This window comes from Anabrus simplex, chromosome 1, assembly GCF_040414725.1.
Source record: "Anabrus simplex isolate iqAnaSimp1 chromosome 1, ASM4041472v1, whole genome shotgun sequence".
Taxonomy (NCBI): domain Eukaryota; kingdom Metazoa; phylum Arthropoda; class Insecta; order Orthoptera; family Tettigoniidae; genus Anabrus; species Anabrus simplex.
The window spans coordinates 1,786,069,949-1,786,092,214 of NC_090265.1; the positions used below are offsets into that span (position 1 = coordinate 1,786,069,949).

Sequence of the window (22,266 nt, forward strand, 5' to 3'; positions counted from 1 at the left end):
TAGTAAAACAATGATTACATAATATACAAACAAATTAAAAAACGTAATGATGTGAAGTGACAGTGATCATGATTAGTGAGTTAAAAACACATTGAGGTGCAAAGTCCTCTCGTCTAATAGATCTTGCTGACTGTTAAATAAAACACTATGCTGAGGAGTGTAGTGAGACCGTCAATACTACGAATAAAACGTGTAACATTTGTAACTAAAAGTTGTCGTCTCGAATGGAGATGACCTTGTCGGTCTCAAGTCACATTGACAGTTGTTACAGGAAATAGAAACATAATAAAAATCCAGACATTATAAAATTCATTTGTTAAATACAATAATAAAAAGATATATTTACTAACAACAAATTGCAAAAATACAAATATTGTATAAATTTCAGGCCTTATGAAGATACAGTAGTTTAACTACAATATTGACAATATTCATTTAAACATGCACAGTATGGTCCAGAACCATCTGTGATATCAACCCACAACATATGTAATATATCAATATTTGTAGACTGGTATGTATTTAAAGCAAGGAATATACAAAGCTGTGATGAAACAATGTTTTAGCTATCCACAGAGACAATCAAAAGGCAAGTTTGTTTTTCAACTACGAGTAGCTTGAGGTAGGAAGTTCAATCTCAGCTGAGGTCAGCAGCATTAGAGGGTGATTAAATGCGTATTGTACTCTGTGTTGTTTGCATCTGACACATTAGAGTAATCATGTGGGACAAAATTCTGACACCTCGGTGGCAAATAAAATCTCTAGCAATTGAGGAGACATTTAAAAAAAAAAATCTGTTCCCAGAAGGGGACTATAATTTAATTTCACAGACAGTAAATATTGAAGTACCGGTATTCAAGGTCTTCAATCATGAAATTACCCAGCGTTTTGCCCCAGTGGGCGAGTAGGCTCATCAGCAGGATTGCCACAACTTTCCGAAAACTGGCGGCTAGTGCACTGTTGAGAAACCACTGCAAGCCTCCTTTGTACGGAAATGCAGTGAGAGTACACTAGGGGAGATATCCAACTGATGAGCCTCGTGCAACACTGGGGCAAGAGACTGGTAATTTCACGACTGAAAAGGCCTACTTTATAAACATTATTGTTATATAAATTATATTTTTAAAAGACTTGGAAAAAAATTCTACCTACCTCTCAAATAGGAGAAATAATACAGCACGTTATTTTCTACAAGTTAGTCCATCCTTCAGAACGTTGTTGTGGAAGAAAGGGGTATTCATGATTCTACATTTGCACCGACCAGCAAATCACCCCTATTTTTAAGTAGTATTTTTGTATTAATATTCTGGCCAATGGGTAGTATTTTTCATAGCTATAACATACCAAACCCATATGTCCTGCCAGCCAGAACACACAAAATTTCCCACTGTTATTCATTTCTTATGCAATCATCTGTAAAAACTGGGGGTAGTTTCAGATTTAGAATCATAGTTAATTTGCATAATATAGTACGGTACTTTAAAATGATGATGATATAAGACGAATGAATGTCCCTTCAACCACTAGATGATGGAGAGCCAGAAGTTTGTCCTGATAAGGCTTCTTATAATTAGTAAAAGAAAAATTTCCCAATAAGGATGATTGGCTGCAATTACCAACAGCTTTTTAATATTCGTACTGACAATGTCAACTTGGCATTTTGTGGGTTGATGTATTTTCACATACCGCTATTAATAACTCTCCTCCTATAAACAAATAAAGGAAGAATAGACACAATACATCCAATGCTGTTTAAGTTGTCTGGTCAATCACTAGATTACATTCAAAATGCCTGCAAATGAAAAAAGTCACAGCATTTTCAATATTATGAAATAAGCTGAAAAGAAAATCCATCATATTTGGGAAGAAATATTAGAACTTGTCTTATCGAAAATGCAAATTTTGAATGTCTCTATCTATATGTAATAGAATGAAATTTCAGTGTTAGAGCAGAAACAGGACAAATCTTCCACTGGGACAGTAGCACTTCAGGAGATTCAATCCTGTACGAGTTTGTAAAATTCCTGTATCAGAAATGTTCAAACATTCATCCACCAACAATGACAAAGGTTCCACATCTGTTAGTTCTATTCTTTCTTTTTTTTGTAAAGATTATCATTCCAAGCTTTATGTAATTATAATATTTTGGTTATCTACTGATATATTAGGCCTTTCTTTTCTGCCTCAGTGAAAAGAAAAAGAGAGAAAAAGTGTACAATGAAAAGAACTATAAAAGGAAACTTTTAAATACTGCAAATATGTTGATTATCATCAAACATCATACAGTTGAGAATATTAATCATACATAATGGCACAGCACTGATTTCTTCAACATGGGGTAATGTGTACATTGGCTATTTTGCCACCTTCAGGAACTTTTCTCCATAACATTCTATAATGCATACTATGGGATAAATGAAATAACTCGTACCAATCAAAACATTTGATGAACACAATAATTCCAAGCAAGGTAATAAAGAGAGGCTCACTCAAAAGTTACCTACAGTTAGCTATTGATGAAGCACTACAGCAGTGATATCATGATCAAAATTGTATATTCACTCAAGTGTACTCTCCCTCCCTAAGCATTATTAGAAGATGACATGAAAGGATATAACATGAAAACTGAAAAAGAAAAATTGTTTGAACAATATTGGTTTAATTACCAAACAGAAGAGAAGGATGATGAAGATCAGTAAGAGAAAGTACGAAATGAACTGTGAAAGACTCACAAGAATGGCTTTAACTGGACTGGCTACCAAACCTGTGTACATGATCATGGAGGGCAAACAGAGGCTAACCCCTTCAGTTTTCTAGATTTTTATTTGGAGACCTTGAAATTCCCAAAAAAAAAAAAAAAAATATTTGTGATTAGTCATGTAAAACTGAACCTAATGAAACTAATTTCATAATCTGTATTTAGGTTGAAAAATCTCCAGAGTTAACACAGCCATATACGTTTTCCTCTACGAATCATTTGTAACATTTTTTTAAAATGGTTAGTTAATATTCTTCTCATGATGGCAAAATAGTCAAAGTAATCACCACAAAGAAAATTTTCTTTTGATAAATTTAAAACAGCACAAATATTAAGTAGGCATACTTATTGAAATAATTCCAAAATGCAACTGTGACCACTAGAAGTGGTGCACAAATCATTATCACCGCAAGGGAAAGAAACCATTTACAGTGACCAAAAAAAAAGACAAGAAAAATATAATTAAAGAATAATTTGTTCTACATAAACAAAAGGAAATCAAACTACTTTAAAAAATAATTATAGTGGTACTGGTGGTTCTTTAGCTGCAAGGAACAACTTACGCATCAGTCTCATGAACTTTATTATATTGTCTGGCAACGTGTGTTAGTGTGGAATGATGAGAGTTCACCTCGAGACTAGAGTGAACGACAAAAGTAAAAGCAAGAAGGAGCTGGGCGAGAACACAATATTCAGCACAATGCTGTGGCACAGGAATTAAATAAACATAATAAAAGTAATGTGTGTAATTAATTATTACATAAATACAACCACCATTTATCTTACTATAAACACAAAGAATATTTTATGTGACCACATAATTGAAATATGTTTGCATACCTAAAAGGTATATGGTCATAATTTGTTGCAAGCATGTTAGTAACAGGCATGCTATAACAATATGCATTATACTTTGCTTGTCCATCCTCTAAAGAACACAGGACATCATAGCAACACAGTGATATTGACAGTCCATATTAAATGCACAATGATAATTTCATTCTACCAATTTCATCTGGTAGACAAAAATGTGCTGAGGAACATAACTGTCAATCCTTCACTTCTCTAAGCACCTGAATGCACCCATATATTTTCTAGCCAACTCCTGTCATCTCTTGGATAATTAGGTAACTAGTACTAACTGTAAATTCTTATTAATATGTCAGATAAACATAAGACAAGATTTAGAAGGCACAGGATTGTAGCAAAGAAGGAATAATAAATGTATATTCCATGACTGTCCTATTGTGTTCTGTTTGTAAACATGGCTGCTGTTTCAGATACCGATGTCAAAGTAGTTTTATATAAGCCATTTTAGTGATTCAGAAAGCTCACATGGCAATGATTTTCTTCGCGTCTTACAGTAAGCGTAAATGATCATTTACATGATAGTGACAATAACAAGTGATCTGGATGCTGTGAATCACCACCCCACAAATGCCAAATAATTAATGTTACTTTTACATCCACTAACTACTTTTTAACGGTTTTCAGAGACGCCAAGGTGCCGCAATTTTGTCCTGCCAGAGTTCTTTTATATGCCAGTAAATCTACCAACACAAGGCTGATAGTTTTGAGCACTTTAAAATACAATCGGACTAAGCCAGGATCGAACCCACCAAGTTAGGGTCAGAAGGCCCGCACCTCAACTGTCTGAGCAACTCAGCCTGGTCCACAAATGCCAGTGGTGATAAATAAATAACCGTATGGCCTCAGCTACCGTGTGCAGACATTTCAATTTGACGCCATCTGGCTGTCTGCTCGTCAATTTCGACGTTCCGTTCTACTCTAGGTCCACTAGATAGCAGACCAAGTAAACCGAAACTCTCTTGGGCGTTGCTGCCATGTACTATGTGTGGCGCTTTTACTGGCAATATAGGAACTGTTCACAATCTACCTTCTGGTTATACAGAAATGGAATATTTTGAATTTAATGTAAGCGACAGTGAAGTCTACGAAAATATCACGAATTACATTTGCCTGCATGCTGAGCATAAGAGGGCTCAAGGTTGATAGTGAACAGTCCGACAAAACATCTGACAAAATCAAAGTTTTGGGGACTCTGGAGTGTGGGTGTAAGTCTGAGAGTTAAGTTTGTTGAATAGTTTTCATGTTATGAACAACTGTTCAACTCTAAGTCCAGTCTTTCTCACAGGTTAAAATAATCTGGTTTTTATTTATTGTATGGCTTTTAGTGCCAAGAGTGACCGAGGCCATGTTTGGCTCGTCTCGTGTAGGTCTTTCTATTTTGACGCCCGACCTGTGTGTCTGGGGGCGATATGAGGAGGTGATACGGAGAGGGTGAAGCCTAGTGTCGTCACAGAGCCTATTCCTGTTGAACAACACTAAGGGGTTCACTCAAGGCTTACTCGCCCTTCCAATGGACGTCAACAGCATCCTATGTCCTCACTCCATATGAATACTGCAGAGATGTTTGGAATTGAATCCAGTTTTTCAGCATGCAATTTACTGATTATAAATAATAGGATGATAATGTACGGGAAGGGTTAAACTGCTATTTATAATTTTTAAGTCAGGCATTAATGAATGCTTTTGCGATCTCAAATATCATACATAATTCTAGCAAAATAGACACACTGCATAAATTCCTAATGTTTCACTCTTTGTTTTTTGTTTTCATCCTCAGTAACCAAACTTACATAAATGTCTGTTAGGTGTGGAAACAAAATTATATCTATCAACTACATATGTAAAGAGTAATACAATAGAAAATTCTACCAGTGGAAAACTGAAAAGAAAATCTATGTTGATGACAAACCATTATATTTTACGGTATATAAAATATTGCTCAAAGGAAGTACAGCAGCTCAATTTAGCTTTGCGCAATACAGTACATGAATATGTAAATTACCAACAAAATTATAATAATTTCCTTTGGAAGTAAGTGAAACTTGATGTAACTGTGAGGAGTGCAATATTTGTGTTTACGTACTTTGACCGTAAGTTTGTCAGCCTGTAGAGAATATTCATTATGTGGTCACAGTACAAAAAAATACTGACTTATCTCCAGTGTCTTTCTCAATTCAAGATACAAAATTATTCGACAGTGGTAAACCTCCAAATAGTCATATCATTGCACAATGAATATTAATTGTGCACTCCCGAACTAATCATTTAACAAATCTACACAGTAAATAGAACAACAGTCAATGAACATATAAAACACAGAACTTAAAACATAATGAAACACAACTTAATACAGTATACTATATGCTTGTATTCTTAAAAACAATTTCTCGGAATGATGAAGGCTTTCCTTGAAGATTAAAACAAGACAGTTAAAAACTTAAATTTGATTAATGTATTTCCTGTTGTGGAAATCTGAAATAGAAAACAAAAAATTCTAGAACTTAAGAGAATGAAAATTAATATACAGTATGTGGCAAAACCAACAATACCGAAATTACAAACACGCACTGAACATCCAATTCTCTCCAGCTACTTACAGAATGAGGAAAAACCTGGGATTAAAAAAAAATACAGGACTACTACATCTTTTCTCAAAATCAGGAGATAAGTCTCTGCGATCAGGAGAGAGGGAGGGAGGACCAAAAATAGGGAGTCTCCCGCTTAAATTGGGCGAGTTGGCACATCTGCATTTGGTAGAGTGAAACAGAAAATTGAAACTGACCTTACTTGAGCCTAGAATTGTGATAGATAAAAAGCAAAGCCAACTCCACACAGGCCATGAAGGCCCTCGGAGGGGCAGAAGGTAAAGGCTTCCACTATCCGTAACCTTGGCAAGTGGTACGGTAGTGATTAGCTCTATGCCGGGCCATCTTTGCTCCCAGAAATTAACCTGCTATTCAATTTTGGTTTAGGCTCAGTGAACCTCAGGGCTATGGGTGCCTCTGGAAGTGGAAATCTAGTTTGTTAAATTTTTTACTTTCTGATGGGGAACCGAATTTTTAAAAAACCACTCACGTGGGAAAGCATAAAACAAGTACACTCGAGATTCAAATATCAGATATCACAAGAGAGACAACTACTATATTACGAAATTTTATGTTACTAATGTCCACTCCTCACCTTGCAGCTGATAATATTCTGGCAACGTAAATCACATACAGATAATACACAGGTCAATCTCAACGGTTTGATCTGCAAACATCAGCCAACTCTAGATCAAACAAATAATTAAAAAGTACAGAAGTGAAAGGAAAAAGTAGAGAAACTTCCTCAAACAGAAGTCATAAATGAAACAATAACAACAACAATGCAATGCCCATAACATGCTTTTGAAGAGATTATGTCATCCTGGACTTTTGCCCTCAAAATAGGTTGTTTGAAGTGCCAGTAAACTTCTGGCATGTTCTAGTGTATAAAATCACTTAAATACCAACTGACCTTATAAAGCACATGCTAATAAATTGCTTCCATTTCACTAAGACAGCCATACAATTGCATCAACCTGACTGAAATCCAGACACACTCCTCTACCGCTGGCTTAACATGCGAGGGTCGCGTCACGGTCTTTTAAACCAGGCGCATACATTTTTCCTTCTTTCATAATAATTTCACAGTATACCGCTTCCTCCCCTCCTGTACCTTTCGAGGGACACGTCCTCTGCACATGTTGACATTTGCTGTTCCCCCTTCCATCACCAGTCAGTCAGTGGAGAGCTTTATATATAAGAGCCTGGTCATTTCCACCGTGAGCGACTCCTGGCGCTGCTTTATTATCCAGTCCTTTTTGTTTCATGGGTATATTTTTCATTAATAATATAGTATGTTTTGCAGGAAAAATGGATATTTTGTTTCACGAACATATTTTTTTCTTACTGATACAATGTGTTTTGCTTCAAAAACTGGTATTTTATACTCCCTGGTTAAACTGACAGCGCACAACCCATCACGTAACTTTTTTGACGGGACCTCTCGCAGGTTAAAAACTGAAATAAGAAAATTGCTCTGACTGTGAAGTTGGGATAAAGAATGGACTGCAAAGGCCGTCAATGAATGGAAAACGACCTTCGACTCTACCCACCTCGTGTGCAGATTTCATCTTCCACCGAGTGTGCACCGGGCATGAAAGAAGAATCTTTGCAAAGCATTCTTGAGACCTATGGCCTTCAGAAGTTCTTAACACTCCAGTAAAATGTCACAATATAAGTGCTCTTAAATGTCAACTGACTGCATAAGGCTACAATCCAGAAACCTTTAGGATGGGAGGCAAGTGCCTAACCAGCTGAACTATAGAGTCAGTCAATAGTCAAACTTGTTGCAAGAGAACAAGCTAGCAAACTGGTAGTTGTATGCCAGTGTTAACACCATTAACATAGTCACAGGACTAACAATTTGTTTATGGAATCTGTACCCCAGACATGATACACTAGAACCTCGATGCATCGTTCTCGGAACTGTCGTTTTTCCGTATCCATCGTTCAATTTACTCGGTCCCAAAAATGTTCCACATAAAACAACGTTAAATATTCCCGCATCTATCGTTCCTCGAACTATTGTTTTATCGCACTGTCAAACAAATATTTGTCCTCTGCCACAATTTTCCCGCACAGATCGATCGTACGTAAGAAAAATATACGCAAAATTTTTTGAATTGAAAGAGACAGCTGAATACTCTAGCATATAATAGCGGCAACCTGTTACGTGAGAATACACGAGCGATTACAAGTTGCTAGTCTTGAAAAAGGATCTCGTAGGCTGGAGTGCTGTGTACAGGTTATTCACACGCAACATCATTACGAGCCTCCTTGCGCCAACGCTTCTCCTCGACCCTCTAACCGGTCCCTAGAAGTATTCTTATTTACAAGAATTAAAATGGAGTCACTGTAAAACTCAAATTTGCCACCATTTTCTGTGTTGCTATTGGCTGGCTAGGGCTGCCAGCTTCATTGAAAATGAGAAAATCGTGCAGTTTAAAACAGTCATTGTGTGCGCCGGGTATGTTTCAATTAGTCACAGGGTTATTAATTGCGTCGTACCTTGTGACGTGTGTGGGTTGCTAGAGGCCTGTCAACCACTTTGTTGTCCCCTGCCCAGTTGTCTTGTTACAAGCCAGACCAATAACCTTTTCACTAGCTTGGTCTTGAAACTAATTCCTTAGTTGGCAGCATCGATTAGCCGCTGAAACATCGTCTGAGGCACGCCATGTTGTATTTCTAACCTCTGTGACATCGTCCGAGCAGCGGTTTGTGGGATCTCTAACCTAACGTTCGCCAAGGGTCTACGGAATCTTTACCAAAATACAGGTTATCGCCATAATATCCATGTATGTCAATTTGCAATAAGAGAACTGACCTCGAAGGTTTTCCATTTACTACGAGATGTAAGGAAAAGTGAAACGAAACGGCGTAAAAGTCGTGCTTTTTATTTTCATCGCGTATATCATGACTGCAATATTTTGATACCGTTATGTATAGTATGAGCATGTCCGGCTCCATGGCTAAGTGGTTAGCACATGTTGGCCTTCAGTTCAAGGGGTCACGATCAGGTTGGGGATTTTAACTTTCGTTGGTTAATTCCGACAGTCCGGGGGCTGTGTGTGTGCGCCGACTTATGCATTAGAATTCATCTTAGGTAGAGTCGCATTTTCATAAGTGCGTAGATTGCCTACCATGCGGAAACACGAAAGATCTGCACCCGGCTTCGGAGGCCACACGCCATTATTATTATTATTATTATTATTATTATTATTATTATTATTATGCCCAAATACAGTACCCGTATTTTATTATTTATATTTCCCCCTATTTTATGTCGCCCGCATTTATCGTTTTCCCGCATCCATCATCATTTCCCCCTCCCCCTCGAAAAACGATGCATTGAGGTTTTACTGTATTTCATTTCGAATTCCCATGTGCATTAGCTGGGATTCCCAACCGCAGCTGCCTGATGAGAAGCCAGTGATGATGTCACTCAGGGATCATATTCCTCAATATCTCTGGGAATGCCTTTTACCACCCTCATATCAGAATGTTATATAAGAAATTCTTTAGAATCTTAACATTAATAGGATTTTCATAATACAGTATTAGTATAAATACACTCTAATTTATAAAACTTAATATTCCATATGTTAAACAAAAATTAATGACCTAAATTATACAGTTTCAGAATTAGTAATCAAGGAAAGATTCCATCATTTATTATAAACAAATTTTATTTAATATTTAATGAGAATAACCATCACCACAATACAGATCCAAGAAATGATTCACCTCAGTAATGAAATGCATGTTAGTAGATGGGCTATGAAATTTCAATGCCCTATTTTTCATAATATAAAATTATTAACCCTTCAGCTATTATTGGTTTTTCTGCAGGAGATGTTGAATTGTATGAATTTTGCCCCACAAAAGGACTTCTTATTGTGGCAGCAAATTTACTGGCATTGGTCTCTTGGGATGTTATTTCTAACAAAATGAAAAAAAGAAAAAGAAAAGAAACCATGGCAGAACAGCCATACACTGCAGGGCCAATCTATTTCTAATGAGAGCAAAGAAAAATTTCTTGTTCGTACAGGAGATGTGATATATTCGCATCAATCTGTTATCTTCACAAAGTGATGACTAGGGGTGCAATAAGAAAAGAGATATTCAAAATAATAGTTCTGGTAGGAAAGCTAGCAGTAGCAAAATATATATGTCTAAGAAAGAGAGGAAAAGCAGCAACTTATTTTGTAAGAACATGCTAAGAGTACACATAAAGGAATGGAATGGGTCCAAAATTTCCAACTGCAGCCTTCATCACTGGAGGCTAGAATACAGTGGAACCTCGATTATCCGTTCCCGGAAAGTACGTTTTCCCGGAATATGCGTTCAAATTACGTGGTCCCGAGAGCATCGTAATTAAATCACGTTGTAAAAGTCCTGCATTATCCGTTCCTCGAAGAAACGATTTCCCGGATCAACCGTCCAGAAATTCCAGTCCCATCAACGCTAAATCCTCTATCAATCGTTTTTTAATAAACTGTATCTCACGAAAGGACGGCTCTGGCATATTTATGGATCTTGGCGTTCGGCGGTGAACTTGCATAAGGGACCATCTTAGCATCGCATTCGGGTGGTATTGTTTAGAGAATCTCGGAAAATCATAGGGTAGAGAGTGGCCACAGCAATTGCTAGAAGACACGGCGTATTTCTACAGCTCTGCGTGAAGATGGAACGCGTTTCGTCAAATGTTCGCACTTATAAAACGTCCATATTATGTCCAGAGTTAGATGTTTTATTTACATTTTTTCGATCGTACTGCCGAAGGGGTTTTCGGCACTTTGCTCAGGGCACTGCAGACCTAAATGGGCTTTCAGGCAGGAATCGAAACTGCTCCTTAACACAAATTCAGTATTTTTTTATATATTATCATACATGATTATGTTAGCGAGACGAAAACAGATGTTGCACCTTACATTTTTAAAAAAGAAAGCCATAGGAGGTCTTGGGATTACCTATTACTGTTACTAATGTAAGACTGGCAATTTTACGTTTTCGTGTTAAAATACCAAAAACCGCAGTCGTTTTTCTTGCGCACGTTACATTTTAAATGATTGGTATCATTTCAAACTCGTACTGACATGTGCAGCGAGCGCACTTTCCGGATGACCTCAAGGTCACGAATAACCGTAATTTCTGAAGTTTTGATATTTCTTTTATCTTTCCAATTTGATTGGATTTGTGATGCGCAGAATTGAATAGAATGTATTAGAGAACTTTTAAGAATCGATACTTACATTCGAAACCATGTTTTCGAGTTCAACATAACCTTTAAAAGTCGATGTAGGCCTAATTTGCGCGGTACGAGATTTCCAGAAACTGACTACGAACAGTATACCGGAGACCAAATTACAATGAAAGATTAAGAAATGAACGGATTTCGCCCTCATTTTGGGTGCTTTTGTATCTAATATGCTTTATTTTATTAGATGAGAGAATTAAAAGCTACTTGTGGTCGATTGTCGTTTGGCTTGGCGTTGTTAGATTTTTCGAAGAGTTTGGCTAGCGTAATCAAAGTTGCTGAACTGAAAGAAGTTTTCACGGGAAACTGACGAAGATTCCCCTGTAAAACTGAATATAAAGTATCGAGATTTTGAACTCACGTACCGGTAATTAATGCGGTTCGCGGTCTAACATGCCCGGCTCTCATCCAGAGGCCCCGGGTTCGATTGCGACCAGGTCAGGCAATTTTACCTGGATATAAGTCTGGTTCCAGGTCCACTTAGCCTACGTGATTACCTTTAATTGTGGAGCTACCGAATCTAATGGTGAGATGGCGACCCCGATCTACAGAGCCAGGAATATCGGCCGAGAGGATTCGTCGCACTGACGATGCGCCCCTCGTAATCTGCAGGCCTTCGGGCTGAGCAGCGGTCGCTTGGCAGGCGAAGTCCCACTGGGGCTGTAGTTTGGTTTGGTTTAGGAGTTTTTGTAAGATTATAATTATACATGTTTCATTTTTGTGATGTTTAGCCAAATTGATAGTTTTCATTCATTCCCGGATTTTCCGTTTTCCCGTGTTGTACGTTTTATTTTCACGGTCCCTCGAAAAACGGAGAATCGAGGTTTCACTGTAATCATGGAAATTACATACTCAAATTATTCTATCCTCCACTGACTAAGGCTGCCGAAAATTTTGTACCCATGTCTTCCTTTTATATAATAATGTTATAGGCTTTACATCCCACTAACTACGAACACGGATCAAATATAAACGGGAATTCGAATGTGCTGTTAGTAATAATTCTGAGGGGGGATTTGCCAGGATGTTGGTGGGGATGTCTGGAGATGAGGTTTGCATGCGCGAACGACAGTAGAGCGCTGGGCTGCTTCAGTATGCCATGAGTGAGCAAGAGATGCACACGTCTGTTGCACAACGCATGATTATTCAATTTCTCGCAAAAGAGGGCACCAAACCTTCCGAAATTTTGAGATGGCTCCGCACACAGTTTGGGGAAGAACCATTTCTGCAGGCTCAAGTGTATGAGTGGGCTAAAAAAATGTGTGACAGGAAGAGAAGCTGTGAAAAATGAACCTCATGAAAGGAGACCACGGACAAACATCATTGCAGATAACAATGTTGCCATTCGTGACATTATGGGTGAAGATCAACGGACAAAAATTTTGCAAATTGTTTTAGCCATAGGAATAAGTTACAGAAGTGTTCAAACCATCACTCGAGATTAACTCCATTTTAGAAAATCGTCTGCCAGGTCGGTTCCTTGTCTCCTCAACCAGGAACAAAAAACTTTACACCAGGAAGTTTGTCAGAGACTCCTGCATCACTACGAGGAGGAAGGAGAGGATTTCTTCCTTCGTATTGTGACTTGTGATGAAACTTTGGTACATCATTACACCCCAAGGTCAAAACAAGCAAGCAAGCAAGCATGGAGTGCCAGCGAAGAGACGAAGCAGGTCCGGTGAAGGCCAAAACACGCCCATCTGCTGGAAAGGTGTTTGCAACCATTTTCTGGGACTCCGCGGGTGTTTTGCTGGTGGATTTTCTTCATGAACAAGGGAGAATTAATGCAGCTTACTACTGTCGTATTTTGGATGAAGCATAAGCTGCGCATTGCAACAAGCGACATTGGTAACCAATCCGAAATTTCATTCTTCTCCACGACAATGCAAAGACGCATATTGCCGCTTTAACGCGGGAAAAACTGGAGGAAACTCACTGGACACCTTTGGAACACCCTCCGTACAGTCTAGATTTAGACAACTCATACAAGACCTAGGAGGACAGCGGTTTGATGATGCAGGTGTAGAAGAGTTTGTGCGCACTGGTTCCGCACACGTCCCTCTTTTACTCGATGAGGACTGCATCAAGAACTTACCAATCTGATGGAGAAAATGTGTTTCGAAGGCAGGACACTATATACAAAAGTGATCTCTATATGTGTATTTTTTTATGGCTGATGCAATAAATATTAATTTATATTTGATCCGCGCTCATACTTTTATGGTTCTTGGAGATGCCGAGGTGCTGGAATTTAGTCCCGAAGGAGTTCTTTTACATGCCAGTAAATCTACCAACATGAGGCTGACGTATCTGAGCACCTCCAAATACGATCGGACTGAACCAATCGAACCTGCCAAGGGTTCAGAAGGCCACCGCCTCAACCATCTGAGCCACACAGACCAGCTATTTTTATTTTGTGTGTTCTCTATCCACGCATTCTCTTACACAATCGCTACTGTCCATCTACTTCCTAGAGTTATATAAAATAACAGTTTTGTATACCTAAATTATAAAAGAAATCATAATGATTTGATATACCACAAAAGCTAATGAATTGAATTCATTGATAAAATATTTTTATATATAAAAATAAAACAACAATAATAACAAAATTCTGGCACAAATACTGGCATAAAATAGCACTTCAGAATAACACAGAAAGTTTATGCATCTACTCTACAAATGAACCATTTTCTTTGGCAAATATGAAAAGTTTAGACAATAACATGAGTTTTAAAAGTTCATTTGTTCAACGTATATTTTTAAATTCTGTATAAAAAGATAATGGCAATGCTTATAACATGATGGAACAACAAAATAAGCTAGGCATAAAAAGAAGCAGGAGCTTCTGGTCCAGTATGGGACTATAAACAGGAACAGGTTTATAGAGAAACTTTCCGAACTGAAAGTGCATATTCCATACAACGAGTGAAGTCTAGTTCCAGTCAAACTCATTTTGTGTCCAAACATCGACACACAACAGGAATAATACACATGTAACACAAAACAATGTGTTTCCATAATTAATACAATAATATTCATCTACATATATATTTTTTACAACATGGAAATCACACACCTGAATTGAACATTAACTGTTAATAACCAAAACCACATAGCAACAATGCACTTGGTCCTGGTCTTTTTTATATCCATTCTCAATCTTATAGTTATACAAATAGCTGTTTCATAAAAATAAAAAAATCCATGATCTCGTAGAAGGCATCAGCATTGGTCATGGGACTGCATTAATCACCATAAGGCTCAATCAGGATCAGTTTTTTCTTTTCTTAAATCACAAGCTGCAGACTGACAGAGTCTACACAGCGATTGCTGGTGGTACCCAGCCTCCAAATGCTTTCTCCAGCTCACATGCAACTGCCAGAGTAAGGTGATCCTGATTCTGATTTGCAATTACCTGAAAAACAAGCAGAATAAACAAAAATACTATTTTAAGAAGTAATTTTCTGTAGTATCATTTTGATATTTTACATATTTTTACAGTTTAACTCTCTTTTCTGTTCTGAGTTTTGAAGTGAGTGCCCAGATCAAGAGTGTTTAAAACTAATGGATATAGGTTTCTTAAGGGGCATGTCATCTATGACAGTGCTGCAAGGGCAGTTTGGCAGGACTTGTACAAAACAAAATAGTAGAGAGACATGAAGAATGGTTGAAAGTATGTAAAGATGACATTATGAAAGTATGTACTGAACATCATCATCATCATCATCATCATCATCATCATCAACGTGAGTCTTCTCATTCCTTTTTTGGAACAACTGTATATTGACTTTCCAGTATATGAGTCCACAATTGTAACATTACTGCGTACACGTTCATAGACTGGCAATCTGCACTGAAGATATGACGTCACACAATTTTTTCCTATCTTTATTTTGTATAAAATAATTTAAATTTCAAGTGCTAACACAGTACGTGTTCCGTTACAGAAGCTATTCAAAGTTAACGATCACAAAAGTACTTAACTGATGAATAATGTAACGTGCCTACTCCCAGGTGGTGGTGAAGGTGATTACAACTAGGGGACCATCCTCTATATAACACTAATTAGAGAGAAAAAATGGAAGGGATTTGACAGTTCAAAAAATGAAGGTATACGCCAAAGAAAGACAAGGGCCAGGAAGGGCGTGAAAATAAAAGGCTCCCTAGGCCTCGAGTGCTCTAATACCATTATTAGATTAGAATAATAACAGTGAGTTAGTTATTAAATTGACCACCTAATCAATACTATAAGTCATTGTCTTGGATGATTTACATTGATCTATTAATTAAAAATGGTACATGTTTCGCCTAGTATGAAGGCATCACCAACCATTGTCTTAACCTCGGAATAAAAATAAGCACTTGATTAACATATAATTAGATGAAATTAATTTTAAAAAATCTTGAAGAGACTTAAACTAATTAACATTAAAAAATAACAATGTTGGTTTCAAAATTTTTTTTACAATGTGAAGAATTACAAAGGTGAAAGTATTAAAATTATTGACATTAAAAGGCTGCTATTACAAGTAAAATGGACAAAGCAACAGACTGTGATGAACAAGTAGCGAGATTGCTATAAAATTAAGTTGAGCGATTGGCGGTTACAATTAGACTCTGACAAGAATGACGATCAGTCATATTTATTCAAAAAGTAATATTGAGAAAATAACGTTGAAAATTAGTCAAGAGATCACTATATTCCTTTCTAGGAGACGAAAGATGAAAGTCATAGGCATATGGTAGAAATGTAGAACACACTGATGAAAAGATAAAAAGTTGTAGATTAAAGGTTGAAGAACAGTGTTAAAATTGGACCTCAGTGGACCATCTCAGTTTGAAGTGATGTTAAGATGTCTAGAATATGAGCTTATTGAAGGTTGAATCTGTAAAAGGAAACCAGAAACAAGGTATTAATTGTGTGAAAAGATTATTAAAAAGTTTAGCGGAGATCGTGTATACTTACCATTTGACGACGTGAAGGTAACTTGTACGTTATGAATTTTTTTCTTTTTTTTGCTACTTGCTTTACGTCGCACCGACACAGATATGTCTTATGGCGACGATGGGATAGGAAAGGCCTAGGAATGGGAAGGAAGCGGCCGTGGCCTTAATTAAGGTACAGCCCCGGCATTTGCCTGGTGTGAAAATGGGAAACCACGGAAAACCATCTTCAGGGCTGCCGACAGTGGGGACGTTATGAATTAACCAGTGGTGATTTGTTTTATTTGATTTTTTCCGTTTAGTATGGGTTTTTTATAATGTTTTTAGTACTATAAATCCATTTTAAATCCGCCGTTGTCTAGTCCCAAGTCCGGAATGAGAAAGGAGGGTTTGCTGGTCTGGCACCCAGCTGTAAAACTGCCAACGCAGAGTGTTGGGCAGCGGGAAATAACCTGACTCCTTAAGGGGGCCAACAGCTTCGAGCGAATGAGCCCCTTTAGGTGGGGTGATGGTCCCCACAGTGGAGGAAATGCCACTGGAATCCATTATGCAGCATCTGTTCTCCAGATTAGGGGTGGCTGCACAAGGCGTCTATACTCCAGAGGAGTGGCCTCATTATCACCTCACTGGATCACATCCAGAGTTGTAATTCGGGACCTAGTCCCACACAGGTGACACCTTGACAGTCAACCATGGAAGGTCTTTTAAGGAATACTCCACCGGCTGAACCAAGAGTTCAGAGAAGACCACCTAAAAGATACCGTGAAGTTGGAGGCACGGAAATACCCCAGTACTTCATACACGAATGAGACAAAATCAAGAATCAAACCAAAGCACATAACGTACTTCTCTACACACAATATAAACTCACTAATGCAAACCGGTAAACTAAAAGTGATCACCGACATAATGGATCAATACAAAATTCTTATCATGGGATTACAGGAAATTGGAAATGCTGACCAGGATGCCTTGGAATCTCAAGTGTACAGACTTTATAAAGGTATACCCAGGAAGAGAGTGATGATGAATGTCCTACAATTTGGAACAGGATTTTTGGTCAGCCTTAAAATAATAAATTCAGTTCAAGAATTCAAATCAGAGTCTCCACGACTCTAACGCTCACCTTATTTTTTTTTGCTAGGGGCTTTACGTCGCACCGACACAGATAGGTCTTATGGCGACGATGGGATAGGAAAGGCCTAGGAGTTGGAAGGAAGCGGCCGTGGCCTTAATTAAGGTACAGCCCCAGCATTTGCCTGGTGTGAAAATGGGAAACCACGGAAAACCATTTTCAGGGCTGCCGATAGTGGGATTCGAACCTACTATCTCCCAGATGCAAGCTCACAGCCGCGCGCCTCTACGCGCACGGCCAACTCGCCCGGTACGCTCACCTTAAAGGCATCTAATAAAATCTATACTATAATAAATACCCATTAATGATAATGATAATGATAAAAATAACTCCTCAAAAGACCATGAGGAAATAGAAGAATTCTGGGACCTATTGGACCAGACCATAGATAACATCCCCAAACACCACGTAAAATTATTAATAGGTGACTTCAACGCTCAACTAGGCAGAGAAAAAAAATACCGTGACATCATCGGAAAATGGCCAGCACACAAGAAAACAAATAAAAATGGAGAGCCTAGTTGACCTGTGTAGAAACCATAATTTAGTCTCAAAATCTACATGTTTTGAGAGGAAACCTCAAAAACTCAAAACATGGAAACACCCTGACTACACTAAAGGAGAATGGCAACTGGATCACATCTGCATGGACAAATACCACCACAAAGAGATCTATAACGTCAAAGTCCTCCGACAAATAGACACAGGTTCAGATCACTACGTAGTTAAAATTAAAATTACCGGGCGAGTTGGCCGTGCGCGTAGAGGCGCGCGGCTGTGAGCTTGCATCCGGGAGATAGTAGGTTCGAATCCCACTATCGGCAGCCCTGAAAATGGTTTTCCGTGGTTTCCCATTTTCACACCAGGCAAATGCTGGGGCTGTACCATAATTAAGGCCACGGCCGCTTCCTTCCAACTCCTAGGTCTTTCCTATCCCATCGTCGCCATAAGACCTATCTGTGTCGGCGCGACGTAAAGCCCCTAGCAAAAAAATTAAAATTAAACTTGCTCCCCAGTGGAGACAGCAAAAGCAAGCCCTTAAAAACTAAAAGAAAAATAGATCCTACCCAGCTAATCAACAACAGAAATTACCAGAAAGCAACTGTAAAAATAAAAATCACAGATAAATTTGAAGACTTAGTACACAACCTTAAACAAATTGCAGAAGACCTGGCTCCAATTAAGCCACGTAAACAAACACCAATGGTGGAACAGTGAATGTGATGAAACAGTGGAGAAAAGACATCAGGCATGGCTATTACATCAGTCCCAAAAAAAAAAAAAAAAAGAAATATCCTATCAAAATCTAGTAAAACAGAGAAAAGAAGCTACCCAAGTCTTAAGAAGAATAAAAATACAACATCATAAGGACACACTGTAGTTAATTAAAGAACAATTCAATAAAACTCAATCAAGGGATTACTACAAAACCTTCAGAAAGCAGCTCCAAAAATATGAACCCCCGACCCTACTGAAGAAGGATGAAAATGGTAAGCTGGCTCATAACAATAAAGACAAGAAATTCTGGCTAAATATTTCAACAAGTTTTTAAATTGTGAGGAACCTACAGAACACCTTCATTTGGACACCAACAACCCGATAAAAACACCACCAGAGAACATCAATCCCCCCCACAATAACGGAAGTCTACCAAGCTCTGAATAAATTAAAAAACTACAAGCGCCAGGAGAAGATCAGACCTTTGCGGAAATCTGGAAATATGCAGGAACATCAGCAAAAGTTGCCCTCCATCAACAACTTGTCTCTATCTGGATTAAAGAAGAACTACCAGAACACTGCACAACAGCCCTCATTCACCCACTGCACAAAAAAGGAGACAAAACCAACCCCAATACCTACAGGGAAATCTCGATCCTAGACATAACATACAAAATATTTTCAATAATCATCCTTAATAGGATAAGTTTACAACTTGAGAAAGAACTAGGAAAATATCAAGGAGGTTTCAGATCCTGGAGGAGCTGTCCTGATCAGATTATGAGTCTTTAGTTGATAATGGACTATAACAGGAGAAGAAATAGAGATATGCTGATAACATTTGTAGATTTCAAGAAAGCTTATAATTGCATCCATAGAGAATCTGTTCAAATTTTTAAGACACCTTGGACTACACCCCAAATTAATAAACATGATAAAATTGACTCTCACTAACACCAAATCAAAAGTGTTTAGGGGTGAAACATCAGAGACATTTGAGATTAAAACTGGACTACGGCAGGGAGATGGGCTCTCACCACTATTATTTAATTGTGCTCTAAAATTGTAATGAGGGAATGCTTTAGGAAATGTCCCCCCAAAATAAAGATTGGCCGAAAAATCAAAACAAATTGCCTGGATTTCGGTGACGATTTAGCATTACTAGCAGTGGACATAAAAGAAGCAAAAACTCAGATATCAGAACTTCAAAACATTGCAAATAAAACTGGCCTCAAAATATCATTTGAAAAAACAGAAATTATGCCCCAAAAACCAACACAACTAAAAGAAGTTACTATAAATGGTAATAAAATGAAAATAGTAACTCAATTTAAATATCTTGGAGAAATAATAACACATAACCTAAATGGAAAAATCTCAATCCAAACAAGAACAAATAGATTAGCTAAAGCACAAAAATTAACATGGGATATCTACAAAAAGAAATGTCTATCAATAAATGCAAAAATAAAGCACTACAACACAGTTATAAAACCGGAAATGCAGCAGAAACACTTTTTCACCTGAATAAACAATCAAAGACTGACAGACTTCAGAAAATTGAAAGGAGGATTGGAAGATCAACAAAAAAATACCAGAAAGATGGACAGTGGCGGTTAATACCTAACAAAGTCGTGTACAAAGAACTAGAACCCATTACAGATACTATTATGCGTAAGAGGAGACTGGGATTCTTTGAACATATCATGAGGATGCAGGATTCGTGACTTCTGAAACAACTAGTACAACACAATCTCGTCTCAGAAAATACCACAACAGGATGTAAATGGATCAGAGAAGTAAGAGAGGATCTGAAGGAAATAGGCCTTACAACAGAAGACACCACAAATAAGATAAAATTGAATACAAAACTCAAGAAGACAAACCTCCGCTTTACCCTTACACAAAACAAACCAACACGCATATTTTCAACTGAGGAAAGGGCACGAAGATCGGAGCATCTGAAGAAGTACTGGGAGGACTGCAAAGCCCGAACAATCCCTTCAAAGAGACCTGAACGACGGACTGACTAAAGTGATCCTATGTGGTCATAAAATAATAATAATAAGAAATCCATTTTACCCAATTGCTCCAGTTCTCATTCACTAGATTTATGTACATATTACCTGCCTGTATATTTTAGTGTATTTTATTAGATTTTTTAAATTTGCTACTGACCCTAATCGGACGCACCACGGGCTTTAACCTCTGAGCTAGGTCGAAATTAGGACAGGATACGGTACAATACCTTTATAAGACTATGGTGCCTAGTAACTGACTTCATTGAATATAAAACGTATCATGTGATCATGGATTCTATCATGGCTATAATCAGCTATCATCACAGAGCTGGTATTTTCTATATCACAAAGCTCTCTGTGTCTGCATTTCAGACCCCCCATGCTAATGAAAGAATTATTTGCACAGCTAAAAATGGAGCCCAGAAGCACATGCGCAGCAGTCAGAAACTCAGCCACTACATCCGGTCAATGTATTATTACAACAGACACTTAAAACTAAGTTGATTAATGCCATAATCTTGCAGTAGTTAAAACATACCTGTATTCCAAGAGGTAAGCCATTCTCAGACAGGCCCAACGGACAGTTTGTGGCAGGCAGACCCAGTACGTTTATTATGCCTGTGTACGAGAAGTTGAATGGTTTTATAACAGGTTCGTTGTGATAGGGGGCAGGTGTTGGGTGAGTAGGATATAGAAGTACCCCATCAGTTCCTAGCATATCCTGAAATAAAAACAAAACTTGTAAAACTCCCATCTCTTAAAGCAGTAAAGATTACAGCAAAAATTCCAGGTCAATTTTTCTTTTACAACAGTACAATAGAATACAGTGGCGTCTCGATTATCCGTTCCTGGAAACTACACTTTCCTGGATTATTCGTTCAAATTACCTTGTCCGGAGAGCATCCTAATTAAATCATGTTTTAAAAATGTTGCATTATCCGTTCCTCAAAGAAACTATTTCCCGCATCAACCATCCAGACATTTCAGTCCCATCAACGCTAAATCCTCGATCAAGTGTCTTTTTCATGAAACAGTAGGTACGGTATTTCACGAAAGGATAGGTAAAACATACCTGTGCATATTGACCTTAACATCCCGTCACTGCATACTTAGAGCAAGTACAGTACTGGGAAAGTGATAGGCATGAACATGCATAAGGGACCACGTTAGCATTACATTCGGGTGGAGTTAGGGAAACCTTGGAAATGATAAAGCAGAGAGAGTGGCCGCAGCAATTGGAAGGAGACAGAGCGCATTCTGACAACTCTACTTGAAGATGGAACGAGTTTCATCAAATGTTCGCACTTTTAAATCATCTACATTGTGTCCAGGGTTAGATGTTTATTTTTAACATTTTTCGACTGTATCACTGAACAGGTTTTCGGCACTTCTCTCAGGGCACTATATATAATCACTGGGCTTTCAGACAGGAATCAAAATTGCTCCTTCCTAACAAGAATGTAGTACAGTATTTT

At 37.9% G+C, this 22,266-nt stretch overlaps 1 protein-coding gene across 2 annotated transcripts in view; it reads right to left on the reverse strand.

Moving 5' to 3' along the window:
* Positions 1-308: 308 nt before the first annotated feature.
* LOC136858805 (fatty-acid amide hydrolase 2) overlaps positions 309-22,266 on the reverse strand; it is a 147,280-nt gene continuing 125,322 nt past the window's right edge. For both annotated transcript variants that reach the window (XM_068225693.1, XM_068225694.1), the window contains exons 10-11: positions 21,330-21,512; positions 309-14,888 (exon numbers count right to left, since the gene is read on the reverse strand). In XM_068225693.1, coding sequence (XP_068081794.1) covers positions 14,790-14,888; positions 21,330-21,512 — 282 coding nt within the window. In that variant the 3' untranslated portion in view covers positions 309-14,789. The remainder of the gene's footprint in view (positions 14,889-21,329; positions 21,513-22,266) is intronic.